Genomic DNA, 15,207 nt, shown 5'->3' with positions numbered 1-15,207 from the left:
GCTCATCTATTTTGTTATCCAATGATTGTATGTTGGCTAATAGGACTGATGGTAGAGGCAGATTACCCACTCGCCGTCGGATCCTTACAAGGCACCCCGTCTCTTTCTCATGCAAATCACAGGGATTTGGGCCTTGTCGGGTGTCTGAAGTAGATCCTTTGCGTCCGATTCGTTAAAGAAAACATATTTGTCCAGTGAGTAATCGCTGTCCTATATCTAGAAGCTCTTTTCGGTCATAAGAGACGGTGGCAGAAACATTATGTACAAAATAAGTTGCAAATAAAACCACACAATCGCACAATTGGTTAGGAGACCGTAAAATGGCAGCCATCTCCTCCGGCGCCATTATATCTGAAGACCGTTTCATGTTTTTCTTTCGCTTTTGCTGTTTTATCCGGGTCGTTCTTAAGTTACGGTGGCGTTTGGGCAAGACATTGTGGAAAATTCACTTCATTTTTCTAGATTGTTTATTTAATTAAAATGTATTTGGGTACTTCTTCCCATTCTAAATCAACTAATATGGTAGCTTAATGACTTTAAATTATGTTTATCATTATGATAACATTGTGCCACCAGTAGGAGAGGTAACACCAATGATGGTAACACCAATGAGACATTTTTGGTAAACTGAAATGGAGGCCACAAATTCTCAAATCTAAGGTCATCAAACCTTTAAAAATAATTTACTAAAGAGATATGATTAATAATTTTGCTTACAATGTTATTTCCCTTGATTTAAATTGAGTAACACCAAGTGACACTGGATTTAGACACCAAATTATCAAAGAAATCCTAAAATGTATGACATACTAAAAGGGTGTTATTAGCTAATAATTGTCTTTAATATAATACAATAACAGTTTTCCACTGGAGGGAGTGCTCAAGCTAGGTCCTTGTATATCTTTGTAATGAGAGTTTTATATCATTGGTGTTACCGCCTTGAAKATCTGAGGGACAGACATTATACTATTAAGAAAAAAAGCTATTTTTTACACTCATTGATTTTTTTGATGTATAAAATATGAAATAATTTTGTTCACTATATAGCATTCAAAATAATAGATATCTCTTAATCCCKAAAACACGTCACCAGTSGGACAAGCCAATTTGSTAGCCCCCAGTAGTTTCTASAATGCATACAAATASATATTTTGCAGTATAAAGGAKTTACATATGTTTTCTTATTAAATAACAGTTAAATAAATGACAAAATACATTTTCATTTTAAGTGTTTTTTCATTGTCTCAAAGTCAAGGGACAGCATTTACCAATACAATTCAAGAATGACCCATCCCTTACTGACTAGGAATAGGGGGTGAAAAATGCTTAGCCCATTTTATAATGAGGTTTTCCTTTGCCCGGACCAAATGTGCTTTTGCTTTTGATTATCCAGTGGAATTGGGTCATTGGAATTGGTCTACCTGGAAAAAGAGGGGTTTGGGTTCTTGGAAATAAGCYCCTGGACTTTCTATGGCATATCGATATTCAGTTCATTTAGAGTTCACACTGCCCTGAGGTAATATTTTTCTACTCTGAAGTTCTCCCCAGGTTCTAATTCACACATGATGTTTTTAAAAAGCCCCCTATAAGACACTGTATCAAATAAGACAAATTACGAACAACACTGGTGAATGTGTCCCCCAATTCACTTTTATATGATGTCTCCATAAKCATATTAATATATGGCTCTGGTTGCTCTTCATTACAGCAAGATAGACCAAACTCTGTGTGAACTCTGAGGATATGGGTAGATCTGTCGACCGCTGTAAAACACATATCTTCATYTATTTTACAATAATACAGTACAAGAGCCTATAGTACGTTAGAAACCTAATCAAAATAGCGTTTCTATACAAGCTATATGTACATAACAGTAGTGTGTGGCAGCCAAACTCACACAAAGATCAATTCTCCTCAACAGTAGCTCTTTGCTGTATTCTTTGACAGTCTCTCTGGTCATGGTTTTTAAAAGTTATGAAATATCATGTKYTCTAGAATCAAACTTTGCTGTGGCCGGGGTTGTGGAAGCTGTAGGCACGGAGTGCATTAGGTCCACTCGATTTAGCCACAGATCTCCCGGTCCGCCGGGTAGGTAGAGTRTGTCTTTTCAGACAAACTAAAATGGTTCAAAATGGGAACACTTTGTCTACCCGGTGCGCAGGGCTTCTGAATCAAGTGCACCTARCGGCAATAGCGCAACACAAACAAATAAAAAAAGGAGCGCAAGCCTTTATGGTTGGCTTTTCTACAGACATTTTTGGTGATCGACTAGGAATGCCTTGAAGATCGACCAGTGGATCGCGATCGACCGGTTGGTGACCACTGATGTCATAGATGTTACAGTATGTCTCTTATTATAAACCGGGTGGTTCGAGCCCTGAATGCTGATTGGCTGACAGCCGTGATATATCAGACCACGGGTATGACGAAACATTTAMTTTTACTGCTCTACTTACGTTGGTCACCGTTTATAATAGCAATAAGGCACCTCAGGGGTTTGTGGTATACGGCCAATATACCACGGATAAGGGATGTGTCCGGGCACTCCGCGTTGCGTTGTGCTTAAGAACAGCCCTTAGCTGTGGTGCATCGGCCATACTCCAGAACCCCTCTGGCCTTATTGCTTAATTGACCAATGTAAAAGGATGGATTTCCTGTTAAGAAGTAATATAACATTGTGATGTCGTTATATAGCTTGGTTTTTTGTGCTCCCTTTGTTTCTGTGACACTAGCTGGAGCCCTTTCTGATAGTGTCCCTGGGTACCTTGTGTTTGGTGGACTAACATCTGTATTATACAGCTCAACAAAAGAAACTCAAGACTGACACTTCCATCTTTACCGCAAACACACACACACACACACACACACACACACACACACACACACACACACACACACACACACCACACACACACACACACGCGCGCTTCTGTTTATGCTGCCTGAAGATATTTGAGGTTTACCTCCGTTCCAACCACAACATGTGTGAAGATGCAGCTTTGTTATTCTTGCAGTGAGAATGAAAGGGAACGATAACACATCTCACTTAAAGGCCTGCAACTGTGAAAGCAATAAAGAAAAATGAATCCAAACTCTTTCATACTCTGTTTTCTGTGTACTTAGGATGGATTTTTATGTTGAACAAAGGAGCAAAAACATTTGAAAATGTCTAGTTGGAACCACTGTGGGCCTGTATCTTCGGTCTAAATTGAGGCTGTGACTGGTCATCACTATGTTTGACCAGGCTGTGTGTCTCTCATTTCAGACGCGTCGATGTATGCACATTTTCTGTTCAACGCGTTTGACACGGATAAAGATGGATCTGTGAGTTTTGAGGTAAGCTTGTGTATCCTTCTTCAGATCCTATTCCTTTGACTGACATCCAGTGACGGACTGGGAATTAAATTAGGCTCATTTCAGCCATGCCGGCTGCACCACAGCAGCCCCAGCATCACCTCCCACCCCCCAGTTTTTAACTCACAAAATATATATTTTTCCTTACATAAACAAGACAATTGGATGTTCTGAGTCCATGTTAATGCAGAAATCACATCAAAAACAATATTTTAGGGTGATTCTTGAGTGTAATTTTAATTGTGCACCTAGCGAGAGAGGACTGTGTTTGTCTAGCGATGTTTCTGGTCGTCACTATCTGGGCAAGTGGCAAAGTTATAAACCCTGCCTATTTCTACAATTTATCTTCTTAAAATCAGATTTTAAACCTAACCACACTGCTAACCTTATGCTTAATCCTAACCTGAAATTAAAACCAAAAAGAAAATGTGTGTTTTCATTATTTTGGACAACATAGCCAATTTTGACTTTGCCGCTTACCCATCTACTGGGAACCAATGTCGTTGTAGGCTACTACGATGGCAGAGTTTGCCAACCAAATCCTCACCCGATTCATAMAAATAATAATCATGATATCATTCTGCCAGGTAGGCATACTTAGTAGTTAACGTTAAATTAAAAATGTTTTTGGGAAAGCRTTTCAATCTACTCATAAGACAGTTGCAGTATCATAAGTAGGTCTAGCCGATCGCTAACTGACTACACCATAGATAAACCTGCATGCATGCACACACATACACACACAAAGACTGATGTTGCAATATTTTTATGGCATATGAGAAACTTGTGCAAATGAATGAATTGTAATGCGTTCAATAGGCTTACAGTAGCTAATTATTTTCTAGCCTAACTAGGCCGCATACTAGCCTACATATGCAAATGCCTGTCTGATATATGCCCCCCTACCCTAAAGATTCATTAGGCCTATAATTATTAGGCAACACATGCAGCCAAAACATCAAGGAAGTCAGTATACATCTATCAGTGTGTGTGTGTCTCTGTTTTCTACCTCCGACTGCATTGTCCTACGTTCCTTTGGCGCAGTTGAACTGTCTGTGCGCCTTGAGTCATGTTCTTTGTTCTCAACATCCATATTTACTCTGCTCATTTAACGGCCTCTCCCTCGCAATCCTTCCTCTCTTTTGCTTCTTTAGTTCAGCTATTTTACAAAACATGGGCCTTATCTGTCAATTTGGTAGCCCAGATTTTGCTGCATCGGACTCAAAAGCTTTTTTTTGTTTTTTGTTTTCCGCACAACCTTTTCATTTTTTACTGGTCATTTCATTTTTTACCATTCGGTAGGAACGGGCTGGCAAACTGATGGCWTGTTTGACTTTGAACTTAACCAGACCGGCCCATCTTGGTAGGGGGGCCATTTCTCACTGCATCTGCCCAATAGAGAAAGCTGATAMATTATGTCAACAGAGAAAAAAGAAAAGGCTACTACAAAAATATATTAACAGGCTCATCAGCCGCTGGCTGTGCCGCTCTCTTTTCACTCCAAAAAAATGGTTCAGCCCATCTGGCATCTGCCAGATTTGCCAGACGACCAATCCGCCCCTGATGACATCCCTGACATCACTCTCTGAAGTARAATGACCTAGATACATTTCCCATTAGAGATTTTTTGTTCTATAGTGTCACAGTTACTCTTGGTAGAACACAGTCTTGACCAGTGTCGGTCAATCATGGTACTGGAGACCCACAGGGTGTGCAGGCTTTTATTTCAATCTAGTCTTGATACCCATTTAATAACTTAAAGGCTTTGTTGATGACTTGAGTAGGGTGGGCTAATGCTGAGCTACAACAATAGCCTGCACACCCTGCTGATCTTCAGGACCAGAATTTACAGGATACAAGATATACAGTGCCTTCAGAAAGTATTRACAACCCTTGACTTTTTCCACATTTTGTGTTGCAAAGTGGTATTCAAATTGATTTAATTGGTATTTTTTTTGTCAACAATGTACACAATATACTAATGTCAAAGTTGAAGAAGAATTTTAACATTTGTAAAAAAAATATATATATATATATATGAAAAATAAAACAGTAGCTAATAAGTATTCAACACCCTGAGTTAATACATGTTACAATCACCATTGGCAGCGATTACATCTGTGAGTCTTTCTGGGTAGGCCACTTTCCACACCTGGATTGTGCATCATTTGCCCATTATTCTTTTCAAAATTCTTCAAGCTCTGTCAATTTGTTTGTTGATCATTGCCAGACAACCATTTTCAGCTCTTGCCATAGATTTTCAAGCAGATTTAAGTCAAAACTGTAACTCTGCCAATCAGGAACATTCACTGACTTCTTGGTAAACAACTCCAGTGTAGGTTTGGCCTTGATTTTTAGGTTATTGTCAAAAAGTTAATTGCTATGCCACATTTTTTGCAGTATTACTTTAGTGCCTTGTTGCAAACAGGATGCATGTTTTGGAATATTTGTATTCTGTACAGGCTTCCTTCTTTTCACTATGTCCTTTAGGTTAGTATTGTGAAGTAACTACAATGTTATTGATCCATCCTCGGTTTTCTCTTATCACAGCCATTAAACTTTGTAACTGTTTTAAAGTCACCATTGGCCTCTTGGTGAAATCCCTGAGTGGTTTCCTTCCTCTCCGACAACTGAGTTAGGAGGAATGCCTTTATCTTTGTAGTGTCACGGCTCCTCCTCTGCCTTGCAGGGGGCGGTTCCTCCTGCAGGCAGAGGAGGGTCGTTAGTGATTGGAGCCACCTGGGCTCAGGGTATAAAACTGCTCACTAATCACCTCTCTCTCTCTCTCTCTGCTCCTCCAGGTATGCTCATGATTTGTTTGTTCCTTTGTAGTTTTGCATAGTTTTCACTCAGTCATGTTCACAAACACATATTCACGCATCCATGCACTTTACATACACCTTACATTATGATACTTCCATACCTCATTCCTTTTTCTTAGTTTAAGTTAATAGTTTGTTGTAGAATAAAGAACCTTTTTAAATTGGCCTATACCTGTTGTTCGTGTCCCCTCATTTTTGTCACAGGCTATGAGCCGGCTTGTGACTGGGTGTATTGATACACCATCCAAAGTGTAATTAATAACTTTACCATGCTCAAAGGGTTATTCAATGTCTGCTTTTTTTTTTACCCATCTACCAATAGCTGCCCTTTTTTGAATTTAACTAGGCAAGTCAGTTAATAAAAAAATCGTATTTACAATGACGTCCTACCCCGGGCCAATTGTGCGCCGTCCTATGGGACTCGAACCTAGGTACTGCAGTGACGCCCCTTATACTGAGATGCAGTGTCTTAGACCACTGCACCACTCAGGAGCCTTCTTTGCATGGCATTGGAAAACCTCCCTGATCTTTGTGGTTGAAACTGTTTGAAGTGCACTGCTCGACTGAGGGACCTTACAGATAATTGTGTGTGTGGGGTATAGAGATTAGAGGTCGACCGATTAATCGGAATGGCCAATTAATTAGGGCCGATTTCCAGTTCTCATAACAATCGGTAATCGGCATTTTTGGACACTGATCATGGCCGATTACATTGCACTCCACGAGGAGACTGTGTGGCAGGCTGACTACCTGTTATGCGAGTGCAGCAAGGAGCCATGGTAAGGTGCTAGCTAGCATTAAATGTATCTTATAAAAAACAATCAATCTTAACATAATCACTAGTTAACTACACATGGTTGATGATATTACTAGTTTATCTAGCTTGTCCTGCGTTGCATATAATTGATGCAGTGCCTGTTAATTTATCAATGAATCATAGCCTACTTCGCCAAACGGGTGATTTAACAAGCGCATTTGTGAAAAAAGCACTGTCGTTGCACCAATGTGTACCTAACCATAAACATCAACGCCTTTCTTAAAATCAATACACAAGTATATATTTTCAAACCTGCATATTTAGTTAATATTGCCTGCTAACATGAATTTCTTTTAACTGGGGAAATTGTGTCACTTCTCTTGCGTTCTGTGCAACAGAGTCAGTGTATATGCAGCAGTTTGGGCCGCCTGGCTCGTTGCGAACTGTGAAGACTATTTCTTCCTAACAAAGACAGCCAACTTCGCCAAACGGGGGATGATTTAACAAAAGCACATTTGCGAAAAAAGCATAATCGTTGCACCAATGTACCTAACCATAAACATCAATGCCTTTCTTAAAATCAATACACAGAAGTATATATTTTTCAACCTGCATATTTAGTTTATTTAATATATAATTAATGTTAGCAGGCAAAATTAAACTAGGGAAATGGTGTCACTTCTCTTGCGTTCATTGCATGCAGAGTCAGGGTATATGCAACAGTTTGGGCCGCCTGGCTCATTGCGAACTAATTTGCCCGAATTTTACGTAATTATGACATAACAGTGAAGGTTGTGCAATGTAACAGGAATATTTCGATTTATGGATGCCACCCGTTAGATAAAATACGVAACGGTTCCGTATTTCACTGAAAGAAGAAACGTTTTATTTTCTAAATGATAGTTTCCGGATTTGACCATATTAATGACCTAAGGCTCGTATTTCTGTGTTATTATGTTCTAATTAAGTCTATGATTTGATATTTGATAGAGCAGTCTGACTGAGCGATGGTAGGCAGCAGCAGGCTCGTAAGCGTTCATTCAAACAGCACTTTCGTGCGTTTGCCAGAAGCACTTCGCAATGCTTCAAGCATTGCGCTGTTTATGACTGCAAGCCTATCAACTCCCGAGATTAGGCTGGTGTAACCAATGTGAAATGGCTAGCTAGTTAGCGGGGTGCGCGCTAATAGCGTTTCAAACGTCACTCGCTCTGAGACTTGGAGTAGTTGTTCCCCTTGCAGATGCTGCTTTTTCCCTCTGCAAGGGCCGTGCTTTTGTGGAGGGATGGTAACGATGCTTCGAGGGTGGCTGTTGTTGATGTGTTCCGGTTCGAGCCAGGTAGGGGCGAGAGAGGGCGAAGCTATACTGTTATACTGGCAATACTAAAGTGCCTATAAGAACATCAATAGTGAAAGGTATATGAAATACAAATGGTATAGAGAGAAATAGTCTATAATTCCTAAATAACCTCAACCTAAAACTCTTAACCTGGAATGTTGAAGACTCATGTTAAAAGGAACCACCAGCTTTCATATGTTCTCATGTTCTGAGCAAGGAACCTAAACGTTAGCTTTTTTACATGGCACATATTGCACTTTACTTTCTTCTCCAACACTTTGTTTTTGCATTATTTAAACCAAATGGAACATGTTTCATTATTAATTTGAGGCTAAATTGATTTGATTGATGTATTATATTAGTTAAAATAAAAGTGTTCATTCAGTATTGTTGTAATCGTCATTATACAAATAAACAAATTGGCCGATTAATCGTACTGCTTTTTTGGTCCTCCAATAATCGGTATCGGCGTTGAAAAATCATAATCGGTCGACCTCTAATAGAGATGAGGTAGTCATTAAAAAATCATGTTTGCAACTTATGTGACTTAAAAAAATATATATACTCCTGAACTTATTTAGGCTTGCCAGAACAAAAGGGTTGAATACTTACTGACTCAAGACATTTCAGCTCTTTAAATGTTTTATTAATTTATAAAAACAAACAAAAAAACATTGTGGGGTATTGTGTAGCCAGGCCAGTAACAAAAAATCGAAATGTAATTCATCTTCAATTCAGGCTGTAACACAACAACATTTGGAAAAAGTAAAGGGGTGTAAATACTTTCTGAAGGCACTGTCTAAATATATATATTTATTTATTATCTTTATATACTGTATCTCAATGGGACTTTCCAGGTTAAAAATCTATTTTACAATACATATTTTAATATAGAATGTACAATTGTGGAGATTTCTTACATCAGTCTGAGAGTATGTGTGTCATCTCAATCCTCTCCTAGTTACCTACCCCGTTGCCCTAGGAGCATTTGACAGAAGTTGATACAAAAAAGTGAGCATTCCAAGGTTGTTAGAAGCTTCATACCCACAAGACACATGCTAAACTGTGAAACTTCACTTAATTTGAATTGAGTCCAAATGGAATCCCCCCAGCATACATATAATTAACATTTAATGAAGTGAATAATCTTGCTTATTAGGATAGAAAAGTTGTCTTTGCTCTTCACCCGAGTTATCTGGTGTTACAAAAACARGGTGCGTTCTTCTGTACAAGAGTACTGTATCACTCTCAAGCCTATTTTGTAGGGATCCAAAAGCATCTCTACAAATCAAATAATGTTKATTATTTATTATCTATGTTTCTGCACCCCAAGGATATAATGTGTGTTCATTTGTTGTTTTTTTGGGAAGAATATTGTTGTAAAGAATCATACTGATGAATGTGTTATGGGCGGCAGTAGCCTATCAGTTAAGAGCATTGGGCCAGTATCCGAAAGGTTGCTGGTTCAAATCCCAACGGGGTATGTTCCCTTGAGCAAGGCACTTGACACCAATTACTCCTCTGGATAAGAGTGTCTGCTAAAGGACTTACATGTTATGTATTTTAGACTAGATACTTCGATCACTTAGATATGATAACCAAACTAAYTTCAATTCAATTTCCATATCACTTAGATATGGTCACCAAAAAGAGTTCAGTTCAAGTTCATTCTTTGTACACGAGTAGAAATGTCTGTTACCAGTATCATATCAATCCATTAAGGCTTCATAGATATTTCTGATATGTTTTTGGTACAATTTCCAATAGTTTGTGTTTCTACTGCAGGACTTTGTRATGGGCCTCTCTATCCTCCTCCGAGGCTCAGTCCAGGAGAAGCTCAACTGGGCGTTCAATCTGTATGATATTAATAAGGATGGATATATTACTAAAGAGGTACGTACAATCAATGTCGCAACTCGTTGTCTATATGCCGTTAATTGAGTAACTTATTGATTTCTATAAATAAGAATAAAATACTGACCTAGTAATTGGTTGAACGAGTGGTACTTTACTTTATGTAGATGTAAAGCATGACATGTCTTTACATTTTGGTCAACCAGTCTAATGATATTTAAAAAGGATCCTCTACTTTTCTTCACCTTGTCTTTTATACAGTGTACTTGTCAACATTATCTTTACTCTCTGTTTTAAAGGAAATGCTTGACATCATGAAGGCCATCTATYACATGATGGGGAAATGCACATATCCCCTACTCAAAGACGATACCCCTCGACAACACGTGGAGATATTTTTTCAGGTGTGTGTTTTTTTAAAGTGCCATACATTGTTGCCAAAATGTGCATATTACATTCACCATCATCATCAGCATTTATTGTATGGACCAATAGTCCAATGCTTGTCGTATTTAAATACAAGTTACCCTAAAGTACAGTGACAGTTGTTATGTGGAATGAAATGAACTATTTTCCATCTTTGCAATTAGTTCATCCATGTGTACTGTTACAATATACATATTTTGCATTGCCTTCCCAACCTCTCTGACGAACCTCTCTGATGTTCCTGACCAACAGAAGATGGATAAAAATAAGGATGGTGTTGTAACCATAGACGAGTTTATTGACTGCTGCCAAAATGTGAGTTATTTCCACCGCCTTCTCTGCAATTGCATCACATGTTTTGCATAATACAGTATTTAGTACCTCTGGTTAACATTTTCAGTGAAGTATGGACATCTCTAAAGTTCCTCTCTTTGTCCACRAGGATGAGAACATCATGAGGTCGATGCAGCTCTTTGAAAACGTAATTTAACTCTTGGCTGACCTGGAGAGCTCTGGACTCGACTATCAACAGACACCAACCAACAACCGGCATACAGTGGACCACACAATGGACCACACAAATCATACATGTAATGGTATGAAACATTCTGGAATAACTGTAAAAAAMAATTGATCTTTACAATCTTTCCTTTTCAATTTGAGTTTTGTGGTTTYATTAAGTAGATTGAACRCTTRAAATCTCCTGTGTACAAAAMACACATATCTTAACAGCTGTGCTGCAGTCACCATTTACAGTATCTGCAGTACAAGAATCCAGCAAACTGGGTCATCACTATTTAACAGACACAAAATCATGAACCCCGCCTATTTCTAAGATGTATCTTCTTAAAATTGTATTCCAAACCTTAACCCTGATTTTAAACCAAACGTTAAATTAAAACCAAAAAGCACATTTTTGCTTTCATGAATTTTTGCCAATTTTGCATTTGTGCCTGTGTTATCTAGTGGAAACCAGCAAAATGTGTTATCTTATGCCACTGCCTTTGAACAGATGGACAACAATGAGTCTGAAAGGTGAAAGTTTGTATGATGAATAGTGACATAACTGTGTGCCGAAATCAGGCTCAGAATTCCAGAATGTTCCTAACCACTGAGGTTTTTCAGCCACCACGGTCCATCCTTTGCTCTCCCAGCACCCAAGTAAAATAGACTTAACATTGTACCATTTTTAAAAAAGTGTATATAGTCTAAGAATCTATGTGGAACTTTCAACTTTGTTCATGCTTACTTGCCAACTAAAATGAGACGATGCACTCCACGTTGAATTCGATGACGAGTCTGGACAGTGAAAAGTATCATTAGAAGCACACAGGTAGCTGTTACTTACATTGAGTATGTGATTAGGAGAAACAATTATCTTGCCACAAGYTTATGCTGCTTTTAAATGTACTGTATTTTATTTGACTGTACYTGTCTGTATTGCCCCATGTGTCCTGTTGACATGTTTTCATTCATGTTTCAAATAACAATTTTGCAGGTTACACTGGTTTGTTGGATTTTAATTATATAGATATGATATATGGTAGATATGCTAGTCAATGTACAAAGGGATAGTCAGGTGGACAGTATTAAGCAGAAGCTCACTCTTGGGGGGAATTTATGGTCTTTTTGAATATGCATGTTTATCACTGTCCTTTGCAGAGGGTCACTGGGGTGAAGCTATACAAGCAAATTRGAATCTGTCATCCGTTGGTTTTGAGAGGTAGATCTGTTGAAACAACCCCTATCCCCAACTGTCTAGACAATAAAAAAATAAAAAATAATTTCACTAGGCAAGTCAGTTAAGATGATGGCCTAGGAACAGTGGGTTAACTGCCTTGTACAGGGGCAGAATGACATATGTACTTTGGGGATTTGATCTTGCAACCTTTCGGTTACTAGTCCAACGCTTTAACCACTAGGGTACGCTGCCGCCTCATTTGCACACACTGTATATAGACTTTTTCTATTGTATTGTTGACTGTATGTTTGTTTATTCCATGTGTAACTCTGTGTTGTTGTTTGTGTCGCACTGCTTTGCTTTATCTTGGCCAGGTCGCAGTTGTAAATGAGAACTTGTTCTCAACCAGTCTACCTGGTTAAATAAAGGTAAAATAAAAAATAAAAAATGAGGTAGGATAAGGGAGGTAAGGCAATAAATAGGCCATAGTGGCAAAATAATTACAATATAGCAATTAAACACTGGAGTGATAGTGGCGGATTGGACATGTGGAAACAATATGGTGATAATTCTACCCAGCCTATCAGAGGGSAAGGTGGAGCTATGACCATATTGCTTAAATATACCCAGTCCTCTCAGATCTCTAAGTWTATAAGGGGTAGSGGTTGTTTCTGGACAGGGCCTGTGTTTTCCTTCATCTTATTTGTGACGTGTCCAGTTTCCCTGCATATGAGGACTGATTGGCCCCTGCTGTCTCTGATTAGAGTCCTGATTGGCTCCAATCATGCGCAGGGACAGAGCATGCTGGGTAGCAGATGGGGCCCCTCCCTCCCCAATATCACTACTTACAGGATGCTTCTGCTCCAAAACCCTACTTTATTGCCCATCCCTAAATTAAAAGTTTGMGAAAAGCAATGTGGACATGAGCAAGGAGGTATCTGCAGTATTTTGCATATTCTGTTTCCTTAGTTGGCAATAACTTATTTATCCATGTAAATGTACCCCTGGGAATGTGTTCTGGAGTTCATAAGAAGAAGCATAGTCTAGGGAAATAACTTGTTTGTGTACCTAGCTTGATCTTATTTGACCAAGGATTTTGTTCAGCGGGCTAATTATCTCCTAAAAACATGGGTCGATTTAAGTAAGGCACAGCTATACAAGTACTTCTTGGACAAGTCCAGGTTGTACCTAACGATTTCACCATCTCAAAAACGTGTTCTCCCTATTGAACATGTCTCTGGCAAACAAAGTGACTTCTGTCAATCTGTTATTCAACCTTACATCCGAATGTATTTAAATCAATCATAATAGCATGAGGTGCATGAGGGTAGTAATTGGGTGCTCTGATTTCAGATTTTATTGCACTCAATCTGATRTTGGAAAATGAATTGATCGAACAAAGCCTGTTAAAACCTTCACAGATATATGCACAGGACTTAAATTGTATTTATTTTCTTACACAATGTACCAATGTTATTAKCTTATTTGAGTAGCCTCTGTGTGCTGTGTTTGTGGCTTGGATCCATTACAAAATGTTACAATAATGCCACCTTGTGGTACTCTGAGCCTACCACTTGGTTCAAAGAAATAATGTACTTTGAAATATTGGCAATTCAGGGATGCAGACGCTGCCAAGATAAAAATCCCACACCCATTCAAATAACTTGCAATGGAGTCACGTTGTTACTCCAATCTTGAACAAACTAGTTGGGTTGAGAAGCATTAAACACATTAGGTAAAACATTGATGACTTGAAATACAAGCGCTGTATATTTTCCTCGAAGGACCTCTATAAAATGTTAAGGAACTATGTTCCTCTTTCACTCAATAGAATATGCCATTTAGCAGGCGCTTTTATCCAAAGCGACTTAGTCATGCACATATACATTTTACGTTTGGGTGGTCCCGGGAATCAKACCCACTACCCTGGCATTACAAGCGCCATGCTTTGAGCTACAAAGGACCACTCTACAAATGTAGGAAGGAAAGACTAATCTTTCRGCCATTAGCTAAATCTAGGAAACTGCTATCCAAGTTAGTGTAGGTTTAATTTGTGCGGACCCATATAGGATTAGAAGGGTGARATAAAGGACCTTAAGAGTCACTGGACATTTAAGATGTACAGTTGTCTTTGTAATTAGGTGAGTGCATTTTATAAGAGAGATTCAATAAACTGGTTTGAATGTTCACGTCCCCTGTGTTCAGATATTTCATGTGGGTGTGTCACTGTGGTGTGTCGTTATGTTCAATGTTCCCTCCAAAAAATTGTCACAGAGAAAGTTTCAGATCTGCTGAGCTCAAACTTGAAACTTTGAAAATTCTGTGCAACTTCTGCCACGCGTTCAACTTCTGCCACGCGTTTACTGTGAACAATAAGGCCGTACCCGCTTTAAGTCAGTTTTAACCGTTTCCAAGTAGGCTACTGTGGCTATTTGATCATAATGTAGGCCTACCAGAGTGGCCTTGTATCAAAAACAATGGAAAAAAACACATCCCATAACATTTTAACATGGAAATAGCTGTTCTATCATTCCGCCTACAGTAGCAGCCAATGTGTGGTGTTCAATGCAGGCCTACATTCCATGAGACCTTTGGGGAAAAACCATGCAGGGCTTAACATTAACCAGTATATCCACTTGTCCTTCAGACAAGGAGGTGACTGAAAATGTGTTTGACGCAACAACAAAAAACACTTAAAATACAATTAATTATTATTATAACAGAATCAGAGAAWTTATGCAACGCTCAGCATATTGGCTACGTCTCAAAATACAACACTGCCCCTTTAAGACTTTTTACCTGACTTGCTTTTCAAAGATGGCTAAGATCTAGGTGTGACTGSATTGCTGAAGGGTTTGCGAACCTTTTTCGAAGAACACTTTCAATGATGCCTTTAAGTTTAGTTCTTACTTCGACGGGAGTAGAACAGAGTTGGAACGGSAAGGGGGAAATGGAGTCCCTAGAGAAAGCAAGTAC

The 15,207-nt window shown here is 38.8% G+C and overlaps 1 protein-coding gene across 4 annotated transcripts in view; it reads left to right on the top strand.

Annotated features, from left to right (window-relative positions):
• Positions 1–13,715, top strand: part of LOC111954260 (Kv channel-interacting protein 4-like) — a 251,059-nt gene extending 237,344 nt beyond the window's left edge. For all 4 annotated transcript variants that reach the window (XM_023973852.2, XM_070435991.1, XM_023973861.2 and 1 more), the window contains exons 4-8: positions 3,266–3,336; positions 10,056–10,163; positions 10,424–10,528; positions 10,803–10,865; positions 10,993–13,715. In XM_023973852.2, the coding sequence (XP_023829620.1) occupies positions 3,266–3,336; positions 10,056–10,163; positions 10,424–10,528; positions 10,803–10,865; positions 10,993–11,040 (395 nt within the window). In that variant the 3' untranslated portion in view covers positions 11,041–13,715. The remainder of the gene's footprint in view (positions 1–3,265; positions 3,337–10,055; positions 10,164–10,423; positions 10,529–10,802; positions 10,866–10,992) is intronic.
• The last annotated feature ends 1,492 nt before the right edge of the window (positions 13,716–15,207 follow it).

This window comes from Salvelinus sp. IW2-2015, linkage group LG3, assembly GCF_002910315.2.
Source record: "Salvelinus sp. IW2-2015 linkage group LG3, ASM291031v2, whole genome shotgun sequence".
Lineage (NCBI taxonomy): Eukaryota > Metazoa > Chordata > Actinopteri > Salmoniformes > Salmonidae > Salvelinus > Salvelinus sp. IW2-2015.
This window is presented reverse-complemented; position numbering and strand designations above follow the sequence as displayed.